The sequence below is a fragment of the Haliotis asinina genome, chromosome 7 (assembly GCF_037392515.1).
Source record: "Haliotis asinina isolate JCU_RB_2024 chromosome 7, JCU_Hal_asi_v2, whole genome shotgun sequence".
NCBI lineage: Eukaryota > Metazoa > Mollusca > Gastropoda > Lepetellida > Haliotidae > Haliotis > Haliotis asinina.
In genome coordinates this window covers 20,970,701-20,987,788 of record NC_090286.1, presented here as the reverse complement: position 1 = coordinate 20,987,788, position 17,088 = coordinate 20,970,701, and the positions used below count along the sequence as shown (strand labels likewise).

The 17,088-nt window shown below is 37.5% G+C and overlaps 1 protein-coding gene across 1 annotated transcript in view; it reads left to right on the top strand.

The window, feature by feature from the left end:
* The window catches only part of LOC137290621 (coiled-coil domain-containing protein 78-like), a 34,232-nt gene that overhangs the window by 4,117 nt on the left and 13,027 nt on the right, over positions 1-17,088 (top strand). The window contains exons 6-12 of the mRNA XM_067821684.1: positions 13,589-13,785; positions 14,208-14,382; positions 14,532-14,672; positions 14,985-15,116; positions 15,635-15,721; positions 16,115-16,294; positions 16,847-17,020. Coding sequence (XP_067677785.1) covers positions 13,589-13,785; positions 14,208-14,382; positions 14,532-14,672; positions 14,985-15,116; positions 15,635-15,721; positions 16,115-16,294; positions 16,847-17,020 — 1,086 coding nt within the window. The remainder of the gene's footprint in view (positions 1-13,588; positions 13,786-14,207; positions 14,383-14,531; positions 14,673-14,984; positions 15,117-15,634; positions 15,722-16,114; positions 16,295-16,846; positions 17,021-17,088) is intronic.

The following is a 17,088-nucleotide window of genomic DNA, read 5'->3' as shown; positions in this document are numbered from 1 at the left end:
TGGAATATGAGATGATGGATTGAACTTCACATCTACGACATGACACAGTTACTGGGAAGAAGACACAAACATGAGATGTAAATAGAACAATACACTACAATATATACTGTTTCTGCACCATGCAGTTACTGTGAGTGGCTTCCAATAGGTTTACGTGCATCTGGAAACGTTTGCAATACCCTGTTTACAATACTGTTGATTACAGATGTTTGTACAAAATACGTTTGAAATTTTTTTGTGAAATTGTGACAGTCAGTGATTGGTTGGATGTTGCCACTGATATGGAAGGATGGCGGAATGTGTTTATCTAACAGTTTACTCTGGCTGATGTCTGACTGGATTACCCAGTGTTATGTAAAGCATCTCAACAGGTTATTGTAACTTTTTGATTACAATATGGACACTGAGTAACAATGGTTAATTGATGAAATATGGGGTAAGAATGGTTATTTAATCATACATTGGCTGGTTTGAAAATCTGTGTAAAGAAATTTCTGTTAAAAATCCATGACCTTCATCTCCCCGTGTGTGTGATTGAAAGAAGTGCGAGTAAAATCTTCATGATTGTACCCACAGACTTATTGCATTTGTTACTGACATTTGACAACTTTAAAGTGCACTTGCTATGGCCCGTTTCGCTAACAATGATCATTGATAATGATTATAATAGAAGAAGTTGCACCCGCCCATCTGAATGAAGCAGAAATAAGTGTGTCCTTATCATGTTGGTTGTGAAACACTTCTAACAGTAGCATTGTAATTATATTGTAGCTTCCTGTAATTAATCAAGTCAGAGGCTAACAATCCAGTCTTTTTGAGCACCCGTCCATGTGTTTGTGGTGACAGTCAGCCACGGGGTCTGACCACCCTCTCCATTCAGTTGTCTTGTGCAACAAGCATAGGTTCCTGTAGCCCTGTTCTGGCCCCATGTCCCTCAAAATATTTGCTTAGTGAGAACTGCTAAGATTAATGGCACCAAAGCTCCTGCTTGGCCATACAAATACCGTTACAAAATTAATCACAGACTTGTCCGCATGCCCTCTGTGTAACATAAGGATTGCATTATGGTTTTGTTATCAGTGATAATGATTGTTGTTTCCTGGCAACAACCGACATTTCAGACTTACTTAGTAGTGAGTAAGTTAAGTTTTCTGCCAGATTGAATCTGGAGCAGACAATCCAGCGATCAACAGCAAGACCATCCATCTACACAATTGGGATACAATGACATGTACCAATCAAATCAGCAGATCTGACCACCTGATCAGGCTAGTCATCTCTCATGACAAGCATGGGTTGCTGAAGATCAATTCTAGCCCAGATCTTCATGGGTCCATATCACACCTATCAAAATGTTTTCTTTCCACGTGCATCATACACAGAACAAAGTTATTTTTGAGTTTTGATGTGTTTAAGAGAAGAAAAGTTCCTTTCAGAATTAAAAACCAATGTTATACAAACTGAAATGTTTATCACACTATTATTGTGTTACAATATCACGTCACTGTCACATATCAGTCAACCCAAACAGTCACTCAAAGCAATTGTAAATGTCTGGTTTTGACCCAGCCTATAGGCAGGGGCCTGTCTTAAAGTATTACAAATAGAGAATTAGTGAACCCAAATTTTGCAGCTGTCAAACAATGTATGAGGTTACTAGAGGCAAGTAATACATACTACAGCCTTGTACAGCTTTCAAAGGATGTGTAGTCATTTTATACATGTACATAGAGTCAGTGGTACAAATGCATATATACTATCTACACAATAATCCATGAATATACAAGTGTGTGTTATATAGTCTGGCAGAAATGTGAATTTGAACATAGTTTACTGCTGCCAAACTGTCGTGAATATATTGCCATCTTTACATATGTATTGCTAATGCCTTCATTTGACTACTTCAAGGAAAAAGGCAGTTGACTTTTCTGTCTGTGTGTATACTCTGATAGACGGTGATGAGTCCCACCCTGAATTTGACCCCATACAGTCAGGAACCAAAAGCTAAGAATACACAATGCCATTTAGAAAGTGAGACTCAACTCAACAAAAGCATATAAGTACTAGAATCTGTAATTTACTAAGAAAGTGTAATCTGAAATATAACATATGATATACTGAACTTTAACTGACTTTCACGACACTTAATGTCTGCAACTATGTGAACACACTACTGCAAGTACTAGTATACAATTTACCAGTCAAAATTCAGTTATTTGAAGATTGTTTTCTTTCCTCTAAAGTCATGGGTTTTACAAAATGGATTTTAGTTATGGCAGTGAATTCTAAACTTGTCATTTAGTGTATTGTATGTTTGTCTTCTTAACATTTATATTTTCTACACAAATCCATGAAGCTTATTCGAGCAATTGTTTTAAGATTTGCACTTAAAATTCTGGTCTGCTTAATTCTTTTGTGTTCATTGCTCTATTAAACTAGTTACATCATAATTTCAACATGTTGTCTTCAGCCACAACTTATGAGCCGGAAACAGTTTGCTGATATGCATTATCCCTGTCTGTGCCAAACATTTTTGAGTCTACTAGACCAAATTTCTCACTCTGCATCAATTCCAGCAGACGTAAGTCTTAAATGGTGCTGGATGAAGCTGCACGCTCTAGTGCTGCCAGTGGTGTCTCTAACGTACCATATTTCTGCTGATAGGCACCCAAAGTTAAAGGTCACATGCAACGTAAAACACAACTTTGCAGATTCTGATACCTTTCAGTACGCACTTACTGAAACAAATGATCACAAATGCCAATTCAACCAATAAAGTTGAAAGAAAAACGTGATGAAAAAGAGCCTGCGAAATCATATTTCAAACAATTCGCTAATTTTCCCCCAGCATGGGGGAAAAAGTGGTTTCAACAGCTATTGCTGCGCTCATAATGCATGCGTTTTGAGTGGGTTTGCGGAGCTTGAAACAATATGCCAACCCAGATTATGAGGTCGTGAGCAGTAGTCTAATCTTGGTTGTGTACATAAACAAGCAAATGATCTGCTCGTTACATAAAAAAAAAGCGTGTTGATTGGTGAAACCAGGAAAACTCAATGTTTCTTTCTATATGTCTGCCTGCCTGCCTGCCCGTCTGCTAATGACAGAACAGAACAGAACAGAAATTTTATTCTCAAAAATCACATATCGTGACACAGAGAACATACAGCAATTTCATACATAAAATTACTTAAAACATAGAGCAAAGCCCAGTTTTGATAAATTTGGCAATGTTACAGTTAAGTGGTGGATAGTCACATTTCATTAGATACACAAATTTTTCAGTACTGGGATGCTTACAGAAATATTGAGGAAGAAATTGATGTCTGAAGGTATTGAGTGCTGGGCAGTATAATAAAAAGTGAAGTTCGTCACAGACAGACGTCGAAGATGCACAAAGATGGCAGGTTCTATTACACCGTTTGGTGCCGTACCAGCGTCCTGTTTCAATGGGCAACCTGTGGTTTGAAGTTCTGAATTTAGTCAACCAGCAATATGCAATGCACAACTTCAATTACTGCAATTTGAAATTAATACCTATCAGGCTCATAAGCCATAAACAAAGAGCTGGCTAAGTGTATCGGCAAATGAACAAGGCGTCGTTACACATGAATGCACACCCATACTGTGTTCAGTATCGCTGCTGTTCGTTTCAAGGGAGGTAAACCTAAGTACAATATACCACACTTTTGATTTGTGATTATATGCTTATGATTTTGTTTATTTGTATTTTTGACAATCACCAATGCATTTTATATGTCATGAACAGGTGACAAGTAATTATATTTGACTTTTGGTTGCATGTGAACTTTAAACAGCTAATTAGAGCCCATATGTACAAATGAGGCATGTCTCTAGTAAGCGCTAGCTCTGGAATTCCATTGAAAAAATAAATGCTCAGGCACTAATTACAGGAAATATGATATTCAATTAATTCTCATTTGGTATTTTGTGCTGGTCGAGTGTTTCATAAATGTTTAATAATGCTCATTTTCAGTATGTAAAATACAAACATGCTGTATTCTGATGTCTCAGCTGAAACCATTCATATTCATGTACCATGCTTATTGCTGTGGCAGTCATGATCATCAGGTCTTTTTGGTCTTCTTCTCACACAGTTATTCATATTATTTAAATGACATGTACGAAGGTCATCGTTTTGACAGACACCTCTATTACTATTGTCCCTGTTTCATTCAGCCTGTTAAAGTCAATGGCCATGTGACTTTCATGGTTAGCTGGTAAAATGTAAATTTTCTGCAATATTTGTTGTAAGTGTGAAGAATCATAGTGTTAAAACAAATCTTGATCTCACTCAAGTGAACACCTCTAACTTGGGGGAGGAAGAAGACACAGTTTCGATTCCCACATGGGCAAAATGTACGAAGTCGATTTCAGGTGTCTCCATCGTGATATTGCGGGAATATTGCTAAAAGTGGTGTAAAACTAAACTCTCTCACTCACTTCCATATTGTCAAAAGGACAAGGTGTGATAAGAGACATGGTTCTGAATATTGTGTGCAATAAACCTGCTTACTGAACCTTGTTACTGATTCCCCTGCACATGACTGAAATGACCTGATAATTTCAAGAGGAATGATTTTAGAAGCAAAATATTTCACAGGATATCACATCAGTCTGTTAGTGAGTGGTTCTTGTTAGTACCATAACCGTGGTGATGGGTTTTCTCAAAGTGGGGAACATCATTATAAAGATCAAGATGTTTGACACACTGTCACATGGCTGACAAACCTCATGCGCTTCCTCACATGCTGTGTTTATTGAAATATGATGTTGCAAATAATACTAGGACCTCAAATCTGTCAGTAATGAATGCAGCAACATTTTGCATGGATGGAAGTAGTAGATTATGTCGGAGCTGAAACTCAAACACAGTTCACACTTTACCAAGGCTTTGACAAAATATAGGTGATAGTACCAAGGTATTGTCTTTCGTGGAGAAGTATTGAGGAAGAATGAAATGAAGCACAGTACTTTGGTTATGTGTAGTTACAGTGTTTGTCATTGATTGCTGAGTATGAGTTAAACAGGTACAACTCTGCCTAGTTACATATGAAAGCTTGGATGACAAAAGTCCACTTGAAGGGTGACTTCACAAGAGGAAATTTTGATGTTTTAACAACATTTGTAAATATTCTAAGTACAAACCATGGTTTTGAAATACAGACTATAATTATTCATATAGCCTCAACTAATTAAATAACATAAATGATTGTAACATGTTTTTTTTTTTTTTGAACATCAGAAAGTTAAATAGATGAAACTCTTGCAGTAGTTATATTCAAAATAATTAAAAAAAAAGAAGTCTTAATTCAGATCACATAGATTATCTTGTTCACCCATGGAATCTTCACTTCAGGCATAAACACTGCAGTGGCAATATATGACTGGATATATCTGAAGTACAATCAGTACAATTTGTTTTGAACAGCAGCTTTTACTGCAGCTGGACGAACCAAGTGTTATCATTTTGGGTAACACCAGTTACCATAACCTGCGTGTCTCTGGTACCATCACACCGACCATGAGCAATCTCAAGGCTCATTTGTGTTTTTTTCTCTCACTCCCTGTCACATGCATTGCAAGCAATCAAAAACAAAGCCCCAGCTCATGGAAAAAGTCTGACAGCATACAAAGCCAATTCAGTACATCACTGACAAACTAACTACAAAACAAGGCCACATAGTTCTATGAGGCACTGTGAGCTCAATCCTATCGCACTGATCTGGGGTAACTGTAAGAATTTTATTGCTCGCAATAATACCACATTCAAGCTCTCAGACATTGAAGAGCCTGTGCGTGCTTCTTTTGCAAGAATTACCCCAAAAGTGTGGCAAAAGGCTGCAGACCATGTTCTCAAAATCGAATACGAATACCGTCTGTGGGATGGCATTAACGTCAGCTGACTCGCACCTGTAGAGGTACTGACACTTGATATTTTGAGATGGTCCCAGCCATGCACTGTCCATGCATCAAATGAACTCTGTCACCCTGTCTGCCTGCCAGGTGGGTCACAGTATTGTTTGTTTCTTAGAAGTTTTTCTACTATGGAATTTTTTCAATATTTTAAGAGTAATCATTATGATTAGGGAATGGTACATCATGATATGCCATATTCGGTTGAGATGGTATGAATGATCACGTATGAGTTTTGAATCTGAAATATCAGCCACTATCGAATACTTACCAAAAAGCATTTTCCAAGCATTTCTGGCATTACTTTAGATTTGTTTTGTTTCATGCTCCTTTCAATATTGGTCTGAGTCAGCATTCACTTCAAGAACTGTCAACTTGAAAGAATGGGATAGGTCCATTTTGACCTTGAAAAATATTTAGTTTGAGAAAACTTTAAAATATTGTAAGATAGTCTTCAGAAATGTTCAGACAGATGCCATTTTTCACTCTTTTCGATGGTTAAGTGCACAAACCTATGTTTGTACTGTGTTTATTGACATGAAAACTGGTTATGGTTGAAAATTTGTTCATGGTCAAATATTAGAAAATACAACTTGAAATCTCTAAAGTAGTATTCGCATGCATTAAAGCCTTAATTGCTCATTAAGTACTGTTGAAAGTCAGTACTTACAAGAGTTGAAAATAGATTCGTAGCAATTATATAATCAATTCCATTGCATAAATATACAAAGTTAGTTAATGTGACATATATCTGAAATCTTTGTTAGTTTACCAGCAGAAGTTAAACCTGCACAAAAGCTATGAATTCATGACATTTGTCTCTTTTAACCAAATCTATAAACTAATGTATCAAATCATCTGTTTGTTTGAAAAATATGTAACTAATAGTCATACCTTGAAGAAATGTGATGTCTGGTTTTGAAGATATGTATCATCAGTACATGATAAGTGTTGTCAGTGGATGGTGTAAGTTGCTCCCAAAGTCACACTACATCCAATAACCATACAACCTTGAGATCTGGCCTCTATATCAGAGAGAGTAGTCGACGGAGCTGCTATGCATACCTGCCGCACACTACATGCTTCACCAGTTAGGCTACCTATAAGAAAGCAGACAAGATCTTGATAAATTGCTTTCAATCCGCCTTTTCAATACGGCCTTGATTGTATTGAATTAACCTGTCCCTTGTCCCAGAGACCATTACAGGGAGGTACAGCAGAACCAGACTAACTGGGGATTGGGGACATGGTGAGGTTGTAGTGGATAGGGTGTAAATCTGTTTGAGAGATATGTTTTGAAGTTATGACTTCTTTGTTGCAATGAATGCAACATTTTGGTGTAGGTACAAACACCATCATCCAAGGGCCTACTCCTATTATAGATGTGTTATTTGGAAATAATTCATGTAAAGAGTGAATTTCAAATGACCCATTCATTACAAAGCAGTTCACCAGAGACAAAGAGTGGCAACATTTTCTCTGGGTCATCAGGACAATAGATAACAATTCTAACTAATCATCATAGTAGGTAAAATTGTTAAACTTGTTACTTGAACTAATTATTACTGAGTATCGTACTTGGTTAATTCAAGTCACAATTTGTACACATATTTTGTCTGTCATTTAAGCAGATTTTAGTACATACATAATAAGAAAACAAATTCATTATGAAAGATCACAGATCTCTTGCAATCTTATAATGTCCTTTCTTATATCATAATTTACCGTTGAAGCCTTATGACCATGAGTAAAGAAAATTTATCAAGAATCACTTTCCAGACTGCACTATGTTCTTCTCCAACAAGATGCTATTAGTAATGAAAAGTGTTCAGTGTTGAAGTAGTTTGTTTTTGTGCTTATTTTGTCAAACATTATAAAGTTCATCCTCACCTGTTTTGGTTCTGCAGTCTGCATTTGATTATAGTCAATTCAATTGATCACTTCGTCAATATCAAGGTGGTGGACATTAGGACAAAGATGGTGGTCGGCAGGTGAGTAATGGTGATATCTGACAGTTTCTACTAAACTACTGAATACTCTTAACTTTTATTAAATTGTAGATAACTACTTGATGAAATGAGTGTAGTCTCTGACAGATGGACGCTATCTATCATTGATCACTTTCACTTGTGTACACAGATAAACCACATGAGGTAGGAGATCAGTGTGGAGTGTTGATATATTGGGAAGAGTTATAAAGTGCATAACAGCTGTATTTGTGGATTCAGAGATTGGGGTTAGGGGATATATGGATGGTCTAGAGATTATTTGCACACATTTACTTCTGTGGTTAGTGACACTCACAAATGTAAGGGTACTTAGTATTATGTTTTATAGATGCCTGGACTCTCTCGGTACCCACACTGAATGATTTTAGAAATTAGTGTTATAGTCAGTCAGGCCATACTTCTATACAGAATTGATGATTGAAATGTCAGTCATTGTAAAATCAATAAGTCAATCACAGAATTGAAATAAGGGCATTACTTTGATGTTGATCAACATATGAAGTTCTCAGGTGGATCCAGGTTGTTGTGATCATTGTCTTTGTAGATGGAAATATGGTTATACCATCACAACTTATTATACACATCCTGGTCTGGCTTCAGGGCTTGTACATGCAGTCTCTAGTTATCACAGGACACAGACAAGGGAAGCAAGTCCCATAAACCAACAGGGAGAAAAATCAGTGTAACATATTTCATACATATATCATTTAAAACCTAATAGTGACATGTTGTCAATATCTGGAAAATCAGAAATGGCTAACTAGAGTACTACCATTGATATTATGTTGAAGAAGCATTGAAGTATCCTGTCAGATTAAATGAACCACATGTTTGCTTCAATGACAATCCATTTTTGCCAACCACCAAGTAATAAACACATTGATGTTGCTTACACACAGATATATTCCCCCTGTCATGTTTGTTTCACCATGATGAGTTTCAGACAGCCCAGAAATAACTTTGTTGAATAATAATGAGAAATAATATTGAATCCTTGAACAAAGTGAAATGTTTTGTTTATGTCTGGTGTCAATACATATTTCAGGAAACATCATTTACTCTACATCCACTGCTTCATGTCTCATGTGTTACGATTAAAAATTTGCCATGACAAACGATGTAAGAAACACCATGTGAACCACCAAAACAGAACAAAGACAAGTCAATAAACATTCAAATTTTGTATTATTTGGCAAACAGAGCAAGTTATACAAGATCACAAGTCAATTTCACAATACTGATTTCAAATACAATACAAATGAGACAAAATCTAAGGCATGGGTCACAGAATATAATATGGCAAACTCACCAAAGTCTTAGTGCGAGAGAGAAACAGTCATGCGAAATGTAACACAGCGATTGGTCTGACAGTGGTTAATGTAGATCAAACGTTGACAGATTTGTTGGCAATGATGTATATACTCCAGATGTGAATATGAATGTGTCTCCCCCCTCCAACTCGGCAACTGGCATTATATATATACTCAGTCATTTCCCGAAAGTTCGGGCACATACGACCATCGCTAGTAATATCTAGCAGTCTCCCGTCAGTAACACATAGAAAACCAAGGGCAGATAATTTCCGGACAGCCTGCTACGAAAATCTTAAAAATGCTGACCATCTATTATACGAAATGTGACCCATCATAATTATTATTCAAAACACTAAATGTTGTGACCCAATGATAATTATTACTTAATTAATAACAAAATATACAGAAAATGCACGCTCGTAACACATGTGTCATTTGAAGAGAGTTAGGCATTATATACACCAGGCGGATAAACAAGAAACATTGAATATTTGAAAATCTGGAACACAACAAACCCATGGTGTGTATGAACTGGTAATCTTATAGTCTATTTAGATTGGTGAAATACTTATGGCATTAAGTATATTTGCATGTTCTCAAACAATGTTCATCGTTAGTTCAAGTGAAACATATCAATATAAGTAGGAGGTATTCAAGAACAGACTTCAATATATACTGAACAAAATTATAAACTTGACACAAACGTTATTTGTTATAATTATGAGGGGAATAATTCTTTCTATGTTATGGTTGTGCCATACGCATATCAATGACATTTTGACTGTTTGAGCTTGGTCTTGGTGACTGATGTGAAAACTGTGTTTGTATATCATAGAGGGCAAGATGTTACCATGAAGTTAATCCAAGTTTGAAAGAGCAGTGTAATGGTGGTGAAGCTCATCTCAAAAACCTTGAGACACTTTTCATACAAACCAGGTACATGTATTAACTAAGGGATGAGGTTGTGTCTTTTGCTATTTAGAAATTCTAAGAAGGTGAGTTTGTTTTCTGTTCACTTGGCAACAAGTTTGACTTTGACTCTGTTCATTGTGATAAGTTTGTCCACACCAAATCTCTAAAACTAAAGTGTATTCTTTTCATGAAACTGTGCTCACAAAGATCAGGTTGTCAAATGCTGCCTTGTGGTACTTGGGTTGTTTCTTGCTGTTAGGGATTTTTCAAATGTGTATTTTTTTGTTTGAGTTTGATATTTTATGTGTACCTGATTAGATGTACAAAGTATTGAATCACAATTCCATGTTATTGTTTTGAGAGCTCAAGAACTACTCTTCTATATGCAAAGACATATGAGACAGAAATTTGTTTCATCATGTTATACTTAAAGTAACTGGCATATGAACATATGACTTGTTCTGTCAAGTTTGTGGGAGCCAGAGGATTTGTCATCTTTTGATGACTCTTGTTTTGTTACCTGGATGATATCAGTATGATACACATCTATTTTCTTAACAATGCACAATCTTGTGGGATTCAACTTAACATATGTCAAGTTTTTAATTTTGTTCAGTACATTACGGTTAATGAAGGGAAAGAATATGTGATTTCAGTTTCATACAGAGAGTGAACAGTGTTGCAACTGTTTATAGCACCCAGAATGCAGAATATATTGACATTGTTTGCTTGATTTGGATTTAGAAGTTGATGAATAATAAGAAAGGTTTCATACTTTGTGGATATGAAAAAAGTGCTGTGTGCTGTACTACTTCATTCTTGCTCAACAAGTCAAGTATCCATAACAAAATTGTCACATTATAATATATTAAAAAAGTTGGGATCTATAAAGTATCATACCTTTCTTAATATTGACATCAATTCTTAAATATTTAAAAGGTAAAATATTATATTTTCTCAGACTGCTTATTTAATCATTGATGAAAAAATTTAGATAACTATGTGTAATTGAGGATGTCAGGTCAAGGCCACTTTGTCATCAGCCAATCAGGAAACAGAAGATCTTTAGTATGTGTGGCCATGTAACAAGCAGATGATAAGAAAATCCTTCATTACCCATACAAAATTTTCCATCATAACATTCTCTACTAGAAACATAATTGTTTGAACAGTAAGAATACAAACGGGACTGGTCAGATGTTATATTGCTGTGTGGGTCAGAGAAATACAGAGGTTACCTCAGAATATGACCCACCCTTGGGAGCATCATGCTAAGATGGAGATAGGTGGGCACGAAAAATATGTGTCAAGATATCTGAAGGGTCATTTAGATATGACAAGACGCCTGAACATCCAGGGTGGAATAGGCCTTCAGCAACCCATGCTTGCCATGAAAGGAGACTATGCTTGTTGAGAGAGGCAACTAACGGGATCAGGTGGTCAGGCTTGCTGACTTGGTTGACACGTCATTGGTTCTCAATTGTGCAGATTGATGCTCATGTTGTTGATCACTGGATTGTTTGATAAAGACTCGATTATTTACAGACCGCTGCCATATAGCTGGGATATTGCTGAGTGTGGCGTAAAACTCAACTCACTCACTCACTCACTCACTCACTCACTCAGATATGACAAGCAGTATGGGAGGCTCATGAAGTTCTGTACATTAATACACCTGACAGATCCTTGAGCAATGATTTATTTTTGTTGCATTTTAGTAGAATTTCTTGAATGATAAATTGCCATGGTTTTATCTGTTTTATCTACTTCTGTATTTTTCATATTCAGTAAAAAATACTTGATATGATTTGAACTGATCTGAACATGTAGGACTATAGCAAACAAGTGAGAAGATTGAAAACAAGTCTAATTTCAAATAAAGTCATCAGTACAAGGAAGAAATGGGTTGTCATAAGTCCAGCCCAGAGAAGTAAATATTTGTAAACCCTCCCCAGACAATCTCAGTCAAAGCCACCTATGGTGCAGGAGATCTGCTATCTCGTAATTCACACTTTAATGTCATACACTGGCATTGAAAGCTTTCATTATTAGCAGACATTTGGGTGTGAATAGATGATAGTTCTTTCAATAATGGCCTGCAAAGTGATATGAATTTCAGTTCCCTCAGTTGCCTTTATGGCAACCATTTAATAACCTATTCTGTGACAATGTGTGTGAGCCGACGTGTTTACATTGTATATTGACAAGCACCCTAACCATCACACCAGACTTTTCAAACATGTTGACTCTAGCGTGGGGACTTGATTCATGGACACCTTCATGCTGGACCCATAGTTTGATTGCCAGGCCCTGTTGTATTGTAAACTGGTCATAGATCTTTGTTGAAAGTGTGTCGGATATTTAGCATGGTTGTCAGGAGTTCGGCAGCACACTGAAGGAAATATTTACTCCTACACGTTGTTTCCGTTGGTTACCTGTCAGTGACGACATATTCCAGATGTGAGCATGAGCATGTCTATAAATGTTTATATCACTGTAACAGGTATGATATATTCACTGATGTGGTCACATATTTTTATCTTTTAACAGCAGTGATTGGGATGTAAGGTTTTGTTTAGCATCGGAAAAGTAAGTTTATAATGATGTCCTATAGTAGTAAAACAAATTTTTACTTTAAGAAAGTGTAGGTAATCATGGACATAATTAGTTGTAATTGCTGAGGGCTTGTAGGAACAGTAGTATAGTCTTGACAGTGTGAGGAACAAGATTTAGATGCAGGAATAATTATTGTTGTAGAGGAGAATTTGCAGATTTATACATCAATCTAATATAATCATATGTAGTGTGACACAACCTCTTAGCAATAAGTGGTTCAACTGGTGAGTTATAAAAATGACCTAATAACAGCATCATTTGGACAAAGTTCTGTAGGGTAGCAATGCATTGTTGAAGAAGCAGCAGCAGAGGTTTCTGTAGTATGCTTTTGGTAGTTAATGTATGGGACTAAATGCATGGAATATTGTCAACTGTAAGTGTGAGATAGGTCCCTGATTCCAGCCTCTTTTTGCCACTGCTAGTGGTCCTTGGACTGTAGCATGTCTGTTTCTGATAACACTGAATCACTTGGGCCACATCTCTGGTCATACAGTGTTTAACTGCTTACTGATGACTTAACTGATTTGAAATGTGCTGTGATAGAATTCTTCTTTGTACAAACTAGTTGTTGGTCACAGTGAATGTGATGCCTCCCATCTTAGGAGTGGAGGCAGATTCAAGTGTGGAGAATTAATCATAAGAATTATGTTAGAATTCATATTTACTCAATGTTCTATATTCAGCTGGACAGGGAATAAATTTCCACAGTTTACAATTTTGACTGATGAAATATTTTAAGAATTTGTTATCTGATTTTATGTTTTGGTTTATCCTGACATATAGTAGCATCTGTATTGTTTCAGAATGTTGGTGAGAGCTCCCTCCTGAGTAAATCCAGGTTTACAATCGTTGAATTACCAGGACTTGAGAAACTAGGCGAGGATCCGTCTCACATCCGACTTCGAGAGGGTCCAACCCTCAGCAAGGCCCTGCTGTCTTTACATCAAGTGACTACATCACTTGCATCCAACCCTTTCCCAGACAGAGTCATCAATTACAGGTATGTGCTGGAACAGTCCTAGGGTATATACCAATCTATAATCTATCATTTATCAGACTACACCACTTGTGTTCCACCCTTTCCCAGAGAGAGTTATCAGTCATAGGTATGTGTCAATCTATTATCTGTCTCTATCAGACTACATCACTTGTGTTCCTCCCTTACTCAGACAGTCGTCAGTCATAGGTATGTGTCAATCTATTATCTGTCTCCATCAGACTACATCACTTGTGTTCCACACTTTCCCAGACAGAGTCGTCAGTCATAGGTATGTGTCAATCTATCATCTGTCTCTATCAGACTACATCACTTGTGTTCCACCCTTAATCAGACAGTCATCAGTTAGCAGGCTGACATTCAGTTTAATTCAGTAAGGTACACTGTGGTTGGATGTTGTATTGCTCATTTTGTTGGTATTTCAGTGAGTCCAAGCTCACCCAGCTATTGAGAGAGGAGCTCGGAGGGAACTGTAAGACCCGGGCTTTGGTTTGTCTCAAGCCAGTCACAAGACCAGAGACACTCACTGCAGTCATCAAGTTTGTTACCAACCTTTCACAAATAAAGAACTTCCCTATACTCAACGACAACTTTGCACAGGTAATATTGAATGAGCAACTTAACTCAACAGGGCAAGACTGCACAGATATTATTTAACTAACAGACATGAAAATATGTTTGATTGTCAATTAAATACCAGAAGATGATAAGTCAAGTTACATTTTTTGACAGGATATGTTGTATTGCAGAGCCTTCAGACCCAGTACCGAGCAAGAATCATCGACATGGAGACCCAGGTTGGGTTGGGACCCAACACCATAATGGCCCAGTCTGTTGGGGCACATCTTGGAGATGCTAAGGATGAAGTCAGGAGGTTGCAGTCAGAAAACGTGAGCATACTCAGAATACTGTGGATGCTTCTAACAGTAACGCCCACAATACAAAACAAATGTAGAAAAGCAAAGTAAACAATGGACTGTTTACTCAAACAGTTGTTAGTCTAAAACCTGGTAGAGTCGTTTTTTGTAATCTCAGCTAATAACTGTCAACATAATCACCCGGGATTTTCATGAAAATAGTGCTAAGTACCAACTTTGGACTACTGCTCCATAAAGGTTGGGGTAGAGACCTAGGTGTTAGCACAATGCACTTTTTGGGTTTGTTGTTTAAGTAAATATTACCTGCTTCTACTTCTTCCACAGCTTGTTTTGAAGGATCAGAATGACCGACTAGCGATGCGCCTGGACCAGATGACAGCCAAGTTTAATGCCCTGGCCAACACAAAGACAGACTTGTCCAAACAGCTGCTCATGAGTGAGGAGGAAAAACTCAAGGTAGGTAACTCTGGTTACCTGAGAATCCCATGCAGGGTCTGCAGAGCAAGCAGTGTGATATTTGTCATCATAATCATGCAATGTTTCCTTTTGTGACTTCAGTCCTATGGAAACATTATTTAATGCTCTTTTCAGAAATGACCTGTGAAGGTCCATGGTAGAATAGGCCTTCAGCACCCCATGCTTGCCATAAAAGGCGACTATGCTTGTCATAAGAGGCAACTAACAGGAACGGGTGGTCATGCTCGCTGACTTGGTAGACACATGTCATTGGTTCCCAGATGTGCAGATCAATGCTCATGCTGTTGATCACTGGATTGTCTGGTCCAGACTCGAATATCTACAGACTGCTGCCACATAGCTGGAATATTGCTGTGTGCAGCATAAAACTAAGCTCACTCACTCTTTTCAGAAATGGTTACATGTATGCGGTAGTCTTTAGCAAGCACTTTGTGAATTAAAGCCGGTGTCTGTATATAAACAGGGAAGTTGATGTTGTGACTTGTACCTCCCTGTAGGTGTCCCAGTCCTTGGTGGAGATGCAGATTGAAAATAACAAAGTTCGGGAAGACACGGAGGCCAGCAAATTTGAACTGACAAATAAAGTAGGTAAAACAGTGGATGGAATAACCTAAAACATTTTGACTTCAAGCAAAAACCAGAAAGTGTTGGTTTTCAAATAACAGCTTTAGGAAGCTTATTTTGAATCAACACACCTTATAAGGGCATAGTTAAAAGGAAGTGAATTTTCTGGTGCCTGAGAACCAAGAATAGTTTTAGTACATTATTGAGATTAGTTGAAGGGAGACGACCATTTCTCTCTTACTGGGTATTCCTAACTATTCCTTAAGGTATACCAGCATTAAGTTTCACAAGTTTCGATGAAAACTGTTTCAGTTCATGAAGATACAACTATGAACATGTGAATGTGTATTTGTTGAATAAATAAACCGTGCACCAAAGTTCTGTTTACATTAGTCCGGTGTTGTGTACTGCAGATCATAAACCTGGAGAACCAGCTAATGACAGCAGAGGCAGAGAGAGACAAACACATGAAGTCTGCCAAGAATGCCAGAGAGAGGTTGAATGAGATGGAACAGGACCGGAAGGACCTTGCAGATGAATATGTCACTCTCAAGTCCAACTACCTCGCTCTCACCAATGAACATCAGCAGGAGGTTAGTATAAACATTTCCCACCTACACCTGTAGGCATACATGTGTTTATAGAGCGCCTCCTATAAACCAGGATTATGATGTTGTTAAGGGCTGGCTGAACACTGTCAGCCTCACATAGGGGCAATTCCAAAATGTGACATGGTGTAAACGTTTGCCGTTCTGGAGAAGCCTTCCAGCCCAGATATAGTACTGACAAACCATAATGAGCAGGAAATTCAGTCCCATGAACAGCAGATCCTGAGACATGTCAACCACACCATTTTGCACATTGAATTGCAGCAGACATTTGGGTCAACCATGCCACCGGAAATTAAAAACATCTTGTTTAACAGGAGTTTGTTTTGTTAATCAATGTTAATGTCAGTTTACATAATATACACTGTAAACAGTCTTGTTGTCTGGTGTTTGGATGTAAGTCCCTGTGGTAAGAGGTCTTGTGTGTGGTTGTAAGTCCCTGTGGTAAGAGGTCTGGTGTGTGGATGTAAGTCCCTGTGGTTAGAGGTTTGGTGTGTGGATGTAAGTCACCGTGGTAACAGGTCTGTTGTGTTGTAGGTGGCAAGGAATGAAACATTAGCTATGGAACTGTTGAACCTGGTGAATGCAAAGGCAACCCTCATGAGACAACTCCTCATCCTGACTAATGGAGACCCCAAGATCGGCAACCCTGATGCTGAGATAGACAGGATTAAAGCCATTGTCACCAAATACTCATCTGGCAGAATAAAGGTGAAGTATTAAACAAACGTCCTTTGTCAGATTGTAACTCAAAACTAGTGTCTCGATTTTGCTGGCAT